The sequence below is a fragment of the Pecten maximus genome, chromosome 15 (genome assembly GCF_902652985.1).
Source record: "Pecten maximus chromosome 15, xPecMax1.1, whole genome shotgun sequence".
In the NCBI taxonomy this organism is placed as follows: Eukaryota; Metazoa; Mollusca; class Bivalvia; order Pectinida; family Pectinidae; genus Pecten; species Pecten maximus.
Window position 1 is genome coordinate 36,448,606 of NC_047029.1, and position 18,500 is coordinate 36,467,105.

General features: G+C 37.1%; 2 protein-coding genes across 2 annotated transcripts; one reads left to right on the plus strand and one right to left on the minus strand.

Annotated features, from left to right (window-relative positions):
* Positions 1-3,762: 3,762 nt before the first annotated feature.
* On the minus strand, positions 3,763-10,939 carry LOC117343697 (transformation/transcription domain-associated protein-like). Its single transcript, XM_033906167.1, has 8 exons — positions 10,907-10,939; positions 10,229-10,476; positions 9,343-9,604; positions 8,897-8,970; positions 7,813-7,912; positions 4,992-5,204; positions 4,037-4,126; positions 3,763-3,785 (listed from the first exon to the last, which is right to left on the minus strand). Exons 2-6 carry the CDS (start codon positions 10,375-10,377, stop codon positions 5,049-5,051), a joined length of 741 nt encoding a protein of 246 aa, XP_033762058.1. The 5' UTR covers positions 10,378-10,476; positions 10,907-10,939; the 3' UTR covers positions 3,763-3,785; positions 4,037-4,126; positions 4,992-5,048.
* A 6,679-nt stretch (positions 10,940-17,618) lies between these two features.
* Positions 17,619-18,080, plus strand: LOC117343415 (uncharacterized protein F54H12.2-like). The gene has a single exon (XM_033905757.1). The coding sequence runs from the start codon at positions 17,619-17,621 to the stop codon at positions 18,078-18,080; it is 462 nt and encodes a 153-aa protein (XP_033761648.1).
* The last annotated feature ends 420 nt before the right edge of the window (positions 18,081-18,500 follow it).

Below are 18,500 nucleotides of genomic sequence, written 5' to 3' on the forward strand. Positions count from 1 at the left end.
GGTATCAATTTGTGGATAAAATAAGGTTTAGAGGATGGGTAAGTATTGGTATGGACCATTTATCACTCTCTTATAAATACTTGTCGACCTTTGTTCTTTGTCCAGAAAAGATTTTCAAATTTTGTTTGGCTCTTGAAAACATTTAGGTTCATGTAGACAATGGCCTAATCTAATTAAAATTAGATTTGTAATTTCCGCTACTCTATGATTCACTTCAATACAAGATATAATAATAATATATAATTAGAGGAGTGGAAATTACAAGTCTAATTTCAATTATATTGGACAATGGCCTTGTTCCTTCCTGACCTTTGTATGTGTAAACAAATTAAATGGACATATATAAATTTTCCCTTTGATATCAAAGTGAGCATGAAATAATCAGGTCTGAACCAAATGATCTCTAATTGTAGAGAAATATCAGATTCTGTAGTTTGAGAAACCGGTGTAATTATTCATGAAGAAAAGTCTTCAAACCAAAACTTTGTATAGAGTTACCTCCTCTTTGTTTGAGTCCACGGATTCCACATCCATCGGTTCTTCCTTCATCTTCATGATGGTCTGGAAGGCCGCGCGGTCCTGGCTGTCTGCTAAATTCACAATGGAGCTGGCTGATGGTAACAGGTTCAGGGACGAGGAGCTCTGGATGCTGTGGCCATTCATAGCCACCGACAGAAGTAACTGGGAAAAAACCAATCAGATTATGTGTTGCAAAACAATCATGGCATTCACAACTATGAGAAATTGTATTGATGATAGCAATTAATCAACTCCTGTCATTACTATAAAATACCAATACCAAAGATTTGATATTTTCAAGAAAGAAATTGACTAAAAATCTCAAAAAATATTTTTTTTGTTTAACATTTTTCAACTAAACAGAAAAAAATGTTTGCAATCTACATACTTCTGTTGGTTTTTCCATACTGACTGAGTGAGTGATGTGATTTTATTATATCTATTAATTAAGTAGGTGTTGTTATTTCCAGGGGCTCTGTTTTCATTGCTTTTGGGGATAGAATTCAATCAAAGAACTCAATTTAAATTATTATAAAATATAAATATAATATACTGTCTAATTAACAACTAATTAACTTATAATTAATGGTAAAGGTTTACAGTAGTATAATACTGATAGTCTATTCCTGTCAGTGGGGTATAAAATGTCTCACCTCCACACACTGTTTGATCCAGAAGTGAGTGCCCATGGCCTCCCAGTTTTGTGTACAGGTGATATAGAGGAGACGGTCAAACATCCGGCGTGGAATTGAATTCTCAAATACCTGTATAACACAAAATAATATATAAACATCTGATGTGGAATCAAATTCTCAAATACCTGTATAACACAAAATATTGTTATAACCATCAAACGTGGAATCAAATTCACAAATACCTGTATATAACATAAAATATTATCATAAACATCTGACATGCAATTAAATTCTCAAATACCTGTATAACACAAAATATTGTTATAACCATCAAACGTGGAATCAAATTCACAAATACCTATATATAACATAAAATATTAGCATTAAAAAAATTGCACCCATTGTTTACATCAATAAAGTTCAAAGGAAGTCATCCCCTGATTCACAAAGAAAAGACAATTCAATATTTATTCATCTCAATTCTTTATTTACCTCAACAAATTTGTGCCTGATAGTGGGTTGGTTACAGCGTAGACCACTGAGAAAGGCGGACTCCAGTTTGGATGTTAGCTCTGTGCCGCTGAGGCTTTCGTCACGGTAGATATAGTTGACTAGTTCCAGGAATTGGGCGTTCAGTTCTTGTTCGTCAGGGAACCGTTTCTCCACATGCTGCATAAGTTTCACCAACAGTATGGCTTTTTCTCGGATACTGGGCGACTGGTTAATAGCTATAGGTGTCTAAAGGAAAACAAAAATAGCATTAATATGGGTTATAACATTATTATTGGTTATGACATCACTATGGATAACGACACTTAATATCTTTCAGTACAACTTCTGAAAATGACAAAAACACATAGAAGTCTTTCTACAAGGTATGTTGACTTTTTTATATTCTGATATCCATACCCTTAATTTGACCTCTGACCTCTGATATCCATACCCTTATTTTGACCTCTGATATCCATATCCTTATTTTGACCTCTGACCTCTGAAAACCATACCTTGGTTTTGACCCAGTCCTCCACCATTTTAGTAATAGCTTTCATCACTTTGGCATCAGTTGTCTTCTCAATGAGACCAACAAGGATTTGTCCAATGAAGCTCTTTCTCATCTCCAGACTCATCACCCCGACCCTGTTCTTCACCAGGTCAAGACTCAGAATCATCAGCTCACTGGCAACTGTCAACAGAGCAACACAGAATGGTTAGCATAGCTAATGATTTATAACTTGTCAACAGAACAACACAGAATGGTTAGCATAGCTAATGATTTATAACTTGTCAACAGAGCAACACAGAATGGTTAGCATAGCTAATGATTTATGACTGTAGCCAATGTTGGGAGAATAAATTTACTGTTAATGGAACTGATACCTTGTTGTACTTATTAAATACTGATAGAAATATATATCAAAATAATTAAATAATTGAAATGTAAAAAGTTCAAAACTTTAAAACCTCATAAAAAGAAAATTTCATTGAAGAAAACAATTGTTATGGCTATACCTGGACTAGATTCGGGGGAGGTGGGGACCAGGTGTTCTCGCGCCATCTTGTGTAGAACCTTCATGAATGTTGTGATGAGTCTGTCTATGTAACAATGATTGTGCATACAGGCCGCCTTCAGAATCATCAGGGTACTGAACAGTTGAGACGGAGAGCCAGTTGACGCCCTGATAAAAAAATTTCAACCTCTGTAGTTAGATGTTTATAATAATGATCTACCATTAAACAGATTAACCTTATTCAGAGAATAGAAGGAAACATTCGACACAAACTAACGAAAATGTGACCTACTTTTCATAGCCGAGACGTGTGACCTACTTTTCATAACTGACGAAATTGTAACTTACTTTTCGTAATTCGTGAGTCCCTCGTACACGACCTTGCTGACACAGGCATATAAACATTCCAGTTCTTCATACTTGGAGGCCACATTGGAGGTGACAGGCTCTGTGGGGAAAAAGCTCATGAGACGGGACAGTAGACTGTGTACACCCCGTATAACTTTGGTGTTAGGACACGTCATACAGGCAGCTATCCCACGCTGGAGGGGCTTAAAGCTTGTCAGAATTGTCTCCTTTTTCTGTAAACAAAACAAAAAGAAAAACTTACTGATAGATCATAAACCTGTTCTTACTAACACTCTGGATTATGAAAGTATTTGCTTAACAAAAATTGGTATTTGTCATATTTGGTACCATGAATGATGTTGAAAAATCCCCAGCTTAAGCTTAAAACAAAAGAGAAATTTGTGTTATTGTGAATGGACATCCCCTCCCAAACTGATGATAAAAATCAGAATCTTTTTCTGACGAAATTTTATTTCAAATCGGAAAGCTATATGGCGCAAGATTAGGTCATTAAAAACTAAGACGTTTGAAGCTGAAGTTCCCTTTCCAACAAGCCATCACATACCAGTATTGTGAGAAGAAAACTCAACAGCTCCAGGGCGGTACAGATATTGTTAAAATTAGGTAGAGGGTTCTCAACGGTTGTCAATAACTTATCAAACCAGATAAGTTTCAGCTCGGTGCTCGGCCAGATATCGGGACGTAGCGCCATCTTCAGTAATCCAACACATCGCCGAGATAAAATTTCTCCCGGGGATCCCGGTGTCTCATTTACCTACAGCCACAGAAATAATTTGATGACGACGAAAAATTAAATAGACAAAGTGTTTGGTCAGGGTTGAAGTAAAAATATGCATAGTGAAACGGTGTATCTATTGGAACTTAATTATTTGAATTTTATTAGAAACGCAAAATTATGTAAAAATGAATCATTATATTTCAACCAAGCATCAAACCATTCCTGTCTGTCTGTCTGTTAATTTAATGACCTCTAGACGATGACATCGGTGTTGTTGGAGACTTTACCTGACATGCTATTCGCAGTAAGAAATTCACAATAGCATCACAGTAATTCTTCTCAATGGGCTTAGTAAGGTCCGACTGACTCTGTGTACTCTGTAACACCAAATACTTAGTTAAATATCAGAATTAGGCACTGACATAGTCAAAATGTGGGTCTATTTGTATTAAAGCTCAGTGTCCACATTTTCACTGTTAGAATTGTTACACAATATGTAAATCTTAATGCCTGTTACGTAAACATTATCTATTTTACAACAACTGTGAATCAACTTATCAAATTAACCATTCTTGTTGACCTGGGTGCATGAAGTCTTACTATGAGAGTTGACCGGAATACCAAGAGAAATCCCATGTGGTCAGGTGATCCCATTTCATGTCTGACCTGGGAATTGAACCGCAGCTGTCTTTGTGACAGGAGTGTATTACCACTGTGTCCTTTGTCCTCGCCAGTAATATATGATACTTGTAAAATGACTCTAGTAGAGGCTAGAGTTATCTCCCTTTACGTGAGTTACTGAGTTACCTCCCTTCAACTGAAGTACTGAATTATCTCCCTTCACCTGAGGTACTGAGTTATCTCCCTTCACCTGATGTACTGAGTTATCTCCCTTTACCTGAGGTACTGAGTTATCTCCCTTCACCTGAAGTACTGAGTTACCTCCCTTTACCCGAGGTACTTAGTTACTTCCATTCAGCTGGGGTACTGAGTTATCTCCCTTCACCCGAGGTACTTAGTTATCTCCCTTCATCTGGGGTACTGAGTTGTCTCACTTCACCGAGGTACTTAGTTATCTCCCTTCATCTGGGGTACTGAGTTGTCTCACTTCACCCGAGGTACTGAGTTATCTCCCTTTATCTGAGTTACTGAGTTATCTTCATTTTCTTGAGGTACTGAGTTATCTCCCTTTACTAGAGGTTCTGAGTTATTTCCCTTATCCGAGGTACTGAGGTTACTCACCGCTCCTGAGGAATGACGTGATCTCTTGGCCTCCTGAGGCGAGTCAACAGATGTTGATCATTTTACTGGAAGGTTCTGGGTTAGAGCTTGACTCAGTTCCTGTTCGGCTGGTTCTACAAACGACGGATCCTGGTCGTCCTTGATCCTCTGTATCTCCCACTTAATGACTACCTCAGCCAAGTCTACTGCCAGCTTACGGTGCTCAATAGATGCCTGAGGTCAAAAGGAAACACACAACAGGTTAATTAGAGGTCAGGGCTCATAGGTAAACACAAAATAGATCAATCACAAGTCAGAGGTCATAGATAAACACAAAATAGATCAATCATGGTTCAGGGGTCATAGGTTAACCCTCAATAGACCAATCATGGTTCAGGGGTCATAAGCAAAAATGACTACAGGTTAAGAGGTCATAGAAAAACACACCAGGTCAACAGTTATGGGGTCATAGGCTTAGAGAAGGGTCAGAGGGGAACCAACAAGAGATCCCAGAGGGATCTTGGCGCCCACCATTGAATGTTCTTCATAGGTTCCATGTCAGATTGATCTTTTCTCTACTTTTCTCTTCTTCTAAGTCTCTGTGTAAATTAAGAAGAAGCCTCTAGTAGTTTTCAAACAAGGGAAACCTATATATAAAATTTAATATTTAGGCACCAAGGGGGACCTATGTATGGAATTTGAGAAAGATTCCTTCAGTACTTTCTGAGAAATAGCGATAACAAACTTCAATTGTCAAAATCCAAGATGGCTGCCTGTCGGCCATGTTGTTTTCCGATTTGTCTCAAAATGCAATATGCATAACTAGGCACCAAGGGGAACCTAAATATGAAAGTTCAGAAAGATCCCTTCAATACTTTCTTAGAAATAGCGATAACAAACTTCAATTGTCAGGGGTCGACATTAACTTTTTTCTGCACTTGCCCCTTCGGACAAGTGATAAGATAAATTCACTTGTCCGAATGAAATAATCACTTGTCCTACATGTGTTTCTACTTTCTATCTGTTATGTGTAAACAGCGAGATGATTTATTATAAAGTAGAGGTAAGCACTGCAAGCCTTAATTTCGACTCATAATAATTACTAACAACAATAAAACAGCAAGAGAGTATTATTACAAGTTATTTAAGTTTTACCAAACCATCCTTTTTTTTACTTGAAAGCAGATGAATGAAGTACTCTAAAATAATTAACTTTCATGGAGAACTGTTCGACTAAACTATAAACAAACTTACTACTGTGAAAACATTAAAACATGTCACCGTTTTCTAGGGCACGGCAGTCTGCTTCATCTGTAGCCTCCTTAATTATATCAAAACTGATTCATTTTTATTACAATTCCAGCAGACGGTATCTGTCGTAGTATCAATGCTCTCACATGTACAGCATTCGCATGCGTTTCAAACATACTAGTGATACCGATTACATGTTTTCGAGAGCCCTCGGAAGTCTACCATCATTTCTATGTAGTTCCGAATGAAGCTTTAATAAGCATGATCAACTCACTTCTGTTCGATGGTTAACACAATTTAAAGGAGTTTTTACTCATTTTACAGTGAGTATTGAATCAGTTTTGACTTCAGAATATAACATCAATAAAACACAATGACAGATTTGTTACTTGTCCCGTCGGACAAGTACTTTAATGATTTCACTTGTCCGACATCAATTTCGTCTGGTACCGGACAATCGGACAAGCGTTAATGTCGACCCCTGATTGTCAAAACACAAGATGGCTACCTGTCGGCCATGTTGTTTTCTGATTGGTCTTAAAATGCAATATGCATAACTAGACACCGAGGGGAACCTACATATGAAATTTCAGGAAGATCCCTTGATCAGTTTCTTAGAAATAGCGATAACAAATCTCAATTTTCGTAGCCCAAGATGGCTGCCTGTCGGCCATGTTGTTTTCCGATTAGTCTCAAAATAAAATATGCATTACTAGGCACCAAGGGGAACCTATATATGAAATTTCAGGAAGATCCCTTCAATACTTTCTTAGAAATAGCGATAACAAACTTCAATCGACGAAAACCAAGATGGCTGCCTGTCGGCCATGTTGTTTTCCGATTGGTCTCAAAATGCAATATGCATAACTTAACACCGAGGGGAACCTCCATATGAAATTTCAAGACGATCCCTTCATTAGTTTCTTAGAAATAGCGATAACAAACTTCAATTGTCAAAATCCAAGATGGCTGCCTGTCGGCCATGTTATTTTCCGATTAGTCTCAAAATGCAATATGCATAACTAGGCACCAAGAGGAACCTATATATGAAATTTGAGAAAGATCCCTTCAGTGCTTTCTGAGAATTAGCGATAACAAACTTCAATTGTCAAAATCCAAGATGGCTGCCTGTCGGCCATGTTGTTTTCTGATTGGTCTTAAAATGCTATATGCATAACTAGGCACCAAGGGGAACCTATATATGAAGTTTGAGAAAGATCCCTTCAGTACTTTCTGAGAAATAGCGATAACAAGAATTGTTTATGGACGGACGGAGGGACGGACGACGGACGCAGGGCGATTTGAATAGCCCACCATCTGATGATGGTGGGCTAATAAAAGGTCAACCACAAATGGGGTGTCAAAGGTCAACAAAGGTAAACTGAATAAAACACCCCTGGTCATGATGACACTTTCATCATTAGTTCTGATATTAAACCAAAAAGAACACCAAACTAATATCATCCATGATGTCAGATCACTGACCTTGAACAGTAATTATAGAGGTCACAAAAATGAACTTGTATAATACCAGTTTGAGCAGTAACTGTTTCAGTAATAATGTAAGCTTCAGAATAACCAGCATACTCACACTTGAAGTGAAGCCGAGTTTATGTAGAGAGTTGACCATGTGTGGGATGAGATGATGGCGGACTGGGTAGTACACTTTAAAATGACGTACCACTAATTGTCTGAAAGAAAACATGTCATACTTTAATATCACAACATATAGTCTGGACATGGCATATAAGAATTAAAGATTGGACGTCTCACAGTTGTCACACAATTTAATGTACCACCTAACTTCAACCATATAGATGAACAGACAGATGAATTATAATGTGTCTAATCCATACAGACGATCAGATGAATTATAATGCATATAATATACCCCTTAATTTCATCCATACAGATGGACAGATGAAATATAATGTGTATAATATACCCCATAACTTCATCCATACAGATAGACAGATGAATTATTATGTGTCTAATCCATACAGACGATAAGATGAATTATGATGTGTATAATATACCCCTTAACTTCATCCATACAGATAGACAGATGGAATATAATGTGTCTAACATACCCCATAACTTCATCCATACAGATAGACAGATGGAATATAATGTTTCTAATATACCACATAACTTCACCATACAGATAGACACATGAATTATTATGTGTCTAATCCATACAGACAATAAGATGAATTATGATGTGTATAATATACCCCTCAACTTCATCCATACAGATAGACAGATGAATTATTATGTGTCTAATCCATACAGACGATCAGATGAATTATAATGAATATAATATATCCCTTAACTTCACCCATACAGATAGACAGATGAAATACAATGTGTCTAATATACCCCATAACTTCATCCATACAGAATGTGAATTGTAATGTGTCTAGTATACTCAATAAATTCATCCATACAGATGGACGGATGGATTATTATGTGTCTAATATACCTATTAACTTCAATGCAGAGAAATATCAATATCGGGAGGTGTTTACAAAATTATTTTAGCTTAGAGTAACCATTTTTTTATTTTTCATTTTTTTATTATCCGATATGAACTTTTTTGTTTTCATTGACAACATGGTAGAAATCAATGCACATCTCAAAGAAAATCTCCAGAAGTGAAGGTAGAGTTTACATACAGTATGTGGACAAGCTGAGCTACTGTTTGTCCCTCCTCGACGATGATCTTCTTAGTCCAGTGGGTCAACATTTCCTGTAAAGTATAACAGCCACATGTATATGTAATATCCTTACAAACCATACAACCTACAGGAAATCTACATGCATCCCACTATCATACAATACTGTAAAACTTTATCATTTCTTTTAAATTTTCCATTTTAAAACACAGGTACCATATTCAAGAAAATATTAACAAAAACACAAGTACAATATTTAATGATACAATTAAACATCAAAGCTTTGCAATGCCTCCATACACTGTCAATTAAATACTTCAAACATATTGGGCACTTTTCCATTACAGTCTCGACACTGGCACTCGTTTCAGACATCCTGCCTGAATTCTATTTAGACCAAGGTCAAACACTGACCTACAAACGACCTATCATCACCCGATACATACATTTCCGTCCTCCATGCGTCCTGGCATGGCTGGTGTGAGGATCTCCAGGGCCTGTCTCACAACAGTGCGTGCTTCCACAGCATGAGCCTTTAGTAAACTGTTGAACACCTGAAGAACGATTCGCTTGTGGATGGCAAACTTAGCAATGATATGCGACAGTAGAAGGTGGCCATGGTACTTTGTGGCCGGGTCGACACAGTTTTTGGACAGCAGACAAGGCCAGGCGAAGGTCATCAGTTGGCGGAGTTTGTTCCCTTGTTTCCTGGGAGCTAGGATAAGATAAAATAGCAAAAAAATAAAACAAACTCTCTTGTCTACCAAACAGGTATAAATGTAAGTTAATAGCACTAGAAAAGTCAATAATGTAACTCCTACTTTAAATTTTTGTTTAAAACATAAGAAATACTTAAAACTCTATCTAAATGAAAGAGGTGTAGGTATACAAACCCTTAAAAGGAATATTGGAAACAATTTCTTTAAAGCAACTTTCTATACCTATTACATCACTCATTTATCATTTTATATGTATACTCTTACCCCAGCGGACACAAATCTCTTGGAGAGTTGAAGGATTGATAAAGCCTCAATCCATCCTAATGTAGACTGATTTTTTATGTGTATCATGAATATCCTATATCCTACGAAGACTTAATGAATGAAGTAAATAGTCAGAAAAAAATTGGAACAATGAAATAAGAATTAATGACCTTTAAATCTGATACTTAATAGCAGCGTCGTGTATGTGAGACGACGCCTGCTCTACCAGTAGTTATATTGTATTAAGTTACATGTAGAATCCCATACTTATTAGCAGCGTCGTGTATGTGAGACGACGCCAGCTCTACCAGTAGTTATATTGTATTAAGTTACATGTAGAATCCCATACTTATTAGCAGCGTCGTGTATGTGAGACGACGCCTGCTCCACCAGTAGCGACGACAGCTGAAGTAAGAGTATCCTGACGGCATCGGACGTCCCAAACGGGTTGTCGGGGTCGATGATTTTGTTGATAAAGACACTGATGATGTCCTCCATGTTGTCCTGGTCTGGAGCTGGGGGCCCGCTAATCAGTTTCTCACCGTCACCACCCTCAAACACCTGGTGGAAACACGGGATAAGGATGTTCTGTAGGATCTGTGGGGAGAAATAACAACGAAGTGAGCGAGGTAGAAACACAGAATAAGGATGCGCTGTAGGTTCTGTAGGGAGAAATAACAACGGAGTGAGCGAGGTAGAAACACGGGATAAGGATGTGCTGTAGGATCTGTAGGGAGAAATAAATACAAAGTGAGCGAGGTAGAAACACAGAATAAGGATGCGCTGTAGGTTCTGTAGGGAGAAATAACAACGAAGTGAGCGAGGGAGAAATACAGTTAAAGTTAAATCTGTCGAGCTAGAAGATCCTGCGAAAATTGATACCAAATTTTAAGCTTAACACTGGAGGCAAATCGTCTTTTATTTCTGCGAGACAGACAGATGTTTTATGTAATCAGTGTCCAGTGGGGCAGGACTAATGAAGATAAAACTCGTTAGAATCTCCAGTCTGTGTAATAGGTAAACCTACCTTGATAAAACTCGTTAGAATCTCCAGTCTGTGTAATAGGTAAACCTAACCTTGATAAAACTAGTTAGAATCTCCAGTCTGTATAATAGGTAAACCTACCTTGATAAAACTCGTTAGAAGCTCCAGTCTGTATAATAGGTGTAACCCAGGGTAATTGTTGAACGTTGTATGTGTCAGGTCCCTGTGCAATATACTCGTGACCTGTACTTATTGTACCTGTGAATCGTATTGTGGTGTTATATCCGTACTTGTTACCTGTTACGAGTTGTACTCATGTATTGTATTGTGATGTTAACTCTGACCTCGGACATGCACGCTTCATCTGTTTGATGAGCGTGGACACGACACTCGACGAGCGGCACGACTTTCTCTCTTTACTTTCACTGCGCCTGCGCACTGAGCTTTCTGGTGGTAGAGAATTTGTGTATCCCGAGCCGAGCCCGAGCCGAAGACCCGAGCTTTGGATATTTCCGTTTTTCTCCTTCATTACTGAATGGATTAAAGTGATTTTTCAAAGATTTGATTTCAGGTTTTAAATCAATCCGTGTAAGTGGATTTTCTTAAAATGTATTTTAACGTCCTAAATCGACGATTTTCATTTTTTAGGGGGAGAATTTGTGTAGCCCGCAATCAAGCGTGACTATTCATGTTTTTTGCTAATTATTTCCGATACATGCTATTATTGAGAAATATTACTAGATACAAACAACAAGTAAATATAGCTGATTCTAAAAATATAAATTTCAACATATATCTAATGTGACTTGATGTCAAATTTTGACATTTTTGTAACCGCGCCGACGATCAATGAACTCGCCGTGTTTACCGAGCTTTCACCGAGCCCGTGCTAAGGGCAGATAACTTACAGGTCTTTGTCTTGAATGTAAATAAAACTATTGAACAGAACAACTCCCAAGAGTGTAATATATTTGATGGTATCACATTGAGATATAGTCAGGATTTCTACTTATAACATTGATCAGAGGGTATCTTTGACAATATCGACTGGCTTACTTTTGTAAAAGATTTGGGTTTTGAACACTTACCTGTTGTATATAGTACCATATTTACATCCTGTAAATCAGAGCGCGTGTTGTTGTGATTGATTGATTGATTGATGGGGCTTAACGTCCTTGTTCCGGTTATAACCGAGCCTTGGACACCATGTGTTGTTGTGATCGTCGGTCCATATTGTTTATACGGGGTATTCCAGATATAATATACTATTTTAACTCGGGTATTCCCTTTGGGGAATTCCTTTCCGGTGGTATTGTCGACGTTTCTGATTGGCTAATGTTCGCGGTATGTGTTTATTTATAATCACTTTACCTGTACATTACTCTACGCTCAGGTATCGGTCTATCTATAGTCTTGGGACAAACTGCACGTGTATTTCGAGGCATACAATTAAATTTAGCTATATACAGTTGAGTGTAGACTAAAGGTTACACAAAGTGCACTTGGAGTGCACTCCGTTTGGACTTGGAGTGCACTCCGTTTGGACTTGGAGTGCACTCCGTTTGGACTCCAGGTAAACTTGGAGTGCACTCCGAGTGCACTCCGAGTGCACTCCAAGTTTACCTGGAGTCCTATCAGGCCCCAATTCTACCCTGGTCCACATGTATCACATGTACCTGTAACCAAGTACATATACACATAATGTTTATATATAGATGTATACTCATATACAATTAAGACTCCTAAAACATGTAACAATAAGTTATGTGTTACTGTTTTATCTTTGTATATACATGTACCATATAATTTCGTTGGTTCATTTAATATAATTGATTTTTTTTATTAGAAAACCCTGTATAAGTGACTGAATAGATATGGCACTTTGTTGAAAAATATATGACAGCATTCCTTTGATTTGAAGAATTTTAACAAGCCACGCCATAAATGAATAGAAATTGGGAATAAGCAGAAATGTATTTGGCAAGTTGTTTGTGGTCTCTCAAAATGTAGAGTCTGAATGTGTACTGGAACTATCTTGTACTCAAAGTACTACTGTTTTTAATATTTCAAATACATTACTTCCAACAGTATATATATTACTTAACATACAATACAAAAGAAATCTTGTTTTTTTTATCACCTTGATAGCATATTCTGGATCCAAAGTCTAGTTTTGTTTAGAGTTTAACATCAGACTTACATTTCCATTTGGTAAACCAACTGGTTTTTTGTTTTGTTTTGTTATACTTGCCTAATTAAATCCAGGTCATACATGGAGTTATTTTAACTGTTATGTAAGATACAATCACACCCCCCCCCCCCCCCCCCCCCCCCCCCCCCCCCCCCCCCCCCCCCCCACCCCCACCCCCCATCCCCACTCCCCACTTCCAGAATCAATATTTACTTGTATATCAAGCGTGATTACAGGGGTGTGGAGAAAAGACAGACTTGTACACTGACCCCAATAATGACCCCTTCCTCCAAGTTTACCTTATACATAAGGTGTGAAGATCAGGACAGGTGTACACACAGCCATCTAACTTGATAAAGACCCCCTTAATTGTTAGATGGAAACTGGTCATCACACCTTACCTTTACCTAGCCTGATTTCCCTCTGGCCCTGACACCATGTCTGGTATGGTGTCAGGGCTAGAGGAAACTCAGGCTGACCTATACCAAACATAACAAAAGATATTTTATTTCAAACTGGTACTATTACTTTGTGTCTTTAATATTATAATGTAAGTATGTATAGAGTATTAGAAGTCAATTATAATGTAAATCACCATAGATTAATATGATTTCCATGTTTGAGTTGTAAGTAAATACTTATCAAACATTCCATACACTAACTGCAGCTTACCTTATGAATTTTTTTTTAAAGTTTAAACATTTAACTTTATGATTTTATAATTGTCTTGAACAATCATTGTACATTCATGACCTGTATCTGTTACATGTATGAGTGACACATCGATGATAGATATTGACTGCATAGGAATAGAAAACGATGTACAATATAGTTCCAACAGGTAAGTTTTACAGGTAAATGGTACATAGGTTGCCAGTGTCCAACTGCCATGGGGCAAATTGTACCTCAGGCAGTTTCCTGTTTCCTGTTATGATCCCATTTCCTGGACGAGAACAATGTGTACTAATTACGGGTATACGGCTATAGGTTGGTTTTGTGAAATGGTGAATTTACATTTATTATACCATTGGGAATTATACTGATTTTTTTTACTTTAATCTCTTTCTTTACAAATATTTTTTTTAAAACAATGCCTTTATATTTTTTAATATAACAAGATAAGAACTGTGTCATTTCTTAATTTGATTTACATTATTTTTTTCTGAACTTGTATCATTCAACATTTCACCTCTACATACCGGACACCTGCATAAACCGGCCAATACGTTTAGTCTCAATGACTTACAGTTTAGACAGGTTACAATGTTATAAGAAACAGCTTATTTTTACTTTCTAATTTCGGTATAGAATAACTTCATTTCAATAAAGTTGGTCTTCTAAAACCTGTTTACCAGTTTGTTAATGGTTTTACAGCATATTTTGACATTTCCACCTTAATTATATTGGTATTTCGTTTATAGTTTTGGTCTGATTAAGGCCTCTCAGATGGAGAGCTATACAATCCTTTCCTTCCGCTGTTCAGGTCAGGAGATAATCTTACTGTTCTGATGGCCTGAGGCTACACACCCAGCTTTGCACAGCTTCATCATTTGAAGCCATACAACAACAAATATGGACATAGGTATTTCTGTGAACCCAGGACAGTACCTGTAGCTGGCTACTAAAACTCACCTGGCACAGTTCTCAGGTGTGTCAGGCCAGAGTCAGTCATGCATGGCCAATAATAATAGCAATTATAACAGATACTGTCATTTATTATGGGTAGTACAGAACTTCATACTTGTGTGTACATTATGTCAGAACATTATTTTAACCAGGTAATGCTCGTAAATATTTACAGTTGTAAATGTATACTTTTTAACAATACATTTAAAAATATAAACCTATATAAACTATATTGATTATGTTTATTTTATAATTACTTGCCTGAACTGAGTACATATCTGTAGTTATATTTTCCTTTCATGTAGAGAATGTCTTATAAAAAAAACCCCACATCAGTCATTAAATACTATAAACTTTGAATATTTTGAATAATCAATAACATAATATAGATACATTATCTAAACTTCCTTTAAAGTCATGATATGTGTACAGAAATAAATATTCTAATTGAAATAATTTTTTACTTCCTTAATAAAATGAACTACAGTTTAATTACATTTTAATAAAATATGAAATAATAAGCAATTAACTTTCATAAAACCTGATTATAGCATAAATTGTATAACTGTATTTTATCTTAATAAATATAGATTTAACATGTAGGCATTATTACCATGTATTAACAATAAAATAAATATTCCTAGATCTAGTAGACTAAACAAATGTAAATAGTAATATGAACAGAACAAAAGTAATTTGTAAAAATCTATTTATTTATAATAAATTATATTAAAAGCATCAAAGTATTAATATTTATATATGATATAGTCTGATTATAGACCCGGGGCAGACATGGTGTCTTATAGGACTCCAGGTAGACTCGGAGTCCACTTGGAGTGCACTCCAAGTTTACCTGGAGTCCAAACGGAGTGCACTCCAAGTCCAAACGGAGTGCACTCGGAGTGCACTTGGGTGTAACCTTTAGTCTACACTCAACTGTAGCTGGGGATTTTAGTATTATACGACAGTCTGGCAGAGGCTTACATGTAGCTGGCCGGCTCGTCTTTCTCCTTCACAGAGTCAGGTATGCAGTAGATTTCGGACTTAAACCTCTAAATTATCCCGGGTTGGGTGGTATTTTTCTCTCAATTATAGGCATGATATAGTCAGTAATTCCGTTGTTATTTCGGGTGGTCTTTTCCCGTTGTAGGCATGTTTTAGTCGTTGTATTTTTGGGTACATTTATCCCCAGGGAGGGACAGGGGTGGATATTTTTCATACGAGATATGGACCGGACACACAGTTAGGTTACGTGAGCATTGTGTATATATTCAGTCATCATGTTTCATCACTTCTAATCTTCATATAATAAAATGTTGAACTTTATAAACTGTGTTGTCATTCCATTGATCTGTAGCCAGCTGTAAATTTCGAGACAGAACCACAGAGTTGACGAGCTTGAAAATCACTATACGAGGATACACTGGTCTCAGGAGTCGGAACTAATACAGTAGTGCCGTAACTCCTCAGAACCTTTACACTTTTAAATCTCTGTCCTATGCTGACGAAATTGTTAGGATTTAAGTCTTCACGGTTTCTGAAGGAAAAAACACTGGCAGGAGCATGGCTGACGTTCGTCAAGGTTTTTATTCCATTTATGTCTACTGTCCTTTGGTTTAACCACAGATGGTGAGTGATTCCAGAGTTCCATTGGTCATAATAGTTCCAATTGAAGATATTTCAGGACATGGCATCAGTAATGAATTCCAACCAATTCATTATGTACCATTACAACAACGTCAATGTCAAGAAATAGAAATAATGTTGAGAGACGATACAGGTAAACCAATTCCATTTGAGAGAGGAAAGTTGTCGTCACCCTACATTTTGAGAGGCATTCTCTAGGTTCAATTTATCAGAACTAAAAGGTCTATACAAGAAATTATTATTAGGTTCAAACTTAAGAAAAGCAATCAATATGAAAGCTGCTCACCAAAGTGATAGAAACATATTTGATAGAGATCAGCTTAAGCTGGAAGGAGGAGAAAAAGTAAAAGAAAAGAAAAGAATCATCCAATCAGCATAGAGCAAAAGATATTTTTGATGCATGATTACCCCCCCCCCCCCCCCCCCCCCCCCCCCCCCACACACACACACACACACACACACCACACACACAAAAAAGGCATATATGTATGTGTATGTGTAATATTTGTGTAGTTTATACAGAGTGGCATTGAAAGATGTCTTTAGTTCATCAGAACTCCTGTCAATGTGTCTAGTCAGAATTCGATTTATTTCATACACCACCCACTCAAACCAGTGTGGAAGATGGATACTGGCATCAAATTGGAATGGTCACATCTGTCAATGATGGTGGCCCTTATGTCTTTGACGTATCAGGAGCTGGAGATGATTATTTGAATCTAGCAAATACTTCCCTCTACGTGAAAGCACAGATCCTCAATAATGATAACAACCAAACCGATGAAAACGTTGCACCTGTTAATCTTTGGTTACATTCTCTCTTTGGAGATGTCAGCGTTTGTCTCAAAGAAAAACTAGTCTCATCACCCAACAATATGTATTCATTCAGAGCTTACCTGGAAACCCTACTCAGCTATGGTTCTGCAGCCAAAGAATCTCAGTTGACCAGTGGAATGTGGTATAAGGACACAGCTGCGCAAATGGACACTGCAGGAAACGATAATCCTGGCTACATAGGAAATTGTCAACAGCAACCAATAGATCTGCGATAATGATATGAAGAATCAATTCTGACCTATTTGCTCAGGAAAGATATCTTGTCAATAATGCAAGACAAAGAATTCAAAATTGTCATCAAGGACGTCTATCTAAACGCGAGAAAAATTCTAAATCAGTGAGACTAGCCCATACAAAAGCTTTGGAAATATCACCTGCCAAATACCCAATCAGAAGAATTGTAATGAAAGTATTTTCTGTTCCAAGAGGAAATCACAATTTTGTAAAGGACAAATGCCTAAGAGATTGGTCATTGGATGTGTAGACAGTGATGCCTATAGTGAACTCATCACCAAGAATCCTTTTCATTTTAAAGATTTTGATGTTAATTTTGTTGTCCTGAACGTGGATGGCAAACAAGTCCTCACCAAGCCTTTGCAGCCAAATTTCACTCAGAAACATTGCGTAAGAAGCTATATGGGTCTGTTTAACACTACTGGCAAAACGTCTCGTGACGAGGGTAATAACATCTCAAAGGATGAATATGGCACTGGTTTTATCCTGTTTCGATTCGATCTGACACCTGACCTTTCAGAAGTGGGCATATTTCATCTTATGAAAAAGGGAAACTTGTCTTTGGAAATGCATTTCGGGACAGCCCTACCCAATACCATCAACATTGTGGTGTATGCTGACTTTGAAAACATCATAGAAATAGATCGTAACAGGCAAATTATTTTTGATTATAGTGCATGATGAATACTTCAGAAATAGAACTGATCCTACAAGCCGTTTTCTCCTCATTTTGCAGGAGTGTATGCTAGAAATACATTACCTTCATGTCCTTTAAGTGTTCCTAGTCTCATGGTTTGTAATACTGACCCAGATAATAAACAAGGGCAACATTGGATTGCTATGTATATAGATGAAGAAAAACGTGGAGAATATTATGATCCTTATGATTGTCTGCCTTTCAATTAGATTTTATCAATTTCTTAAACCAGCAGTGTAAAAACATGGATTGATAATCCCATTGCAGTGCAGCATTTGAACTCTCTAGTGTGTGGTTAACATTGTATCTTTTACTTGGTTCACCGATAAATGAATGATACGAATGACTATGAATGACATCACCGAATATCTTTAATCAGAATGGCATACCAATACTTACGTTGT

Bases quoted from the DNA above. Each gene is read 5' to 3' on its own strand.
- LOC117343415 (XM_033905757.1), top strand. From the start codon at position 17,619: ATGCCTAAGAGATTGGTCATTGGATGTGTAGACAGTGATGCCTATAGT.
- LOC117343697 (XM_033906167.1), bottom strand. From the start codon at position 10,377: ATGGAGGACATCATCAGTGTCTTTATCAACAAAATCATCGACCCCGAC. The intron at 8,971-9,342 runs GTATGTATCGGG...TATACTTTACAG, and splicing joins GACGCATGGAGGACGGAAAT to GAAATGTTGACCCACTGGAC. The intron at 5,205-7,812 runs GTGAGTATGCTG...TTTTGACCTCAG, and splicing joins AACTCGGCTTCACTTCAAGT to GCATCTATTGAGCACCGTAA.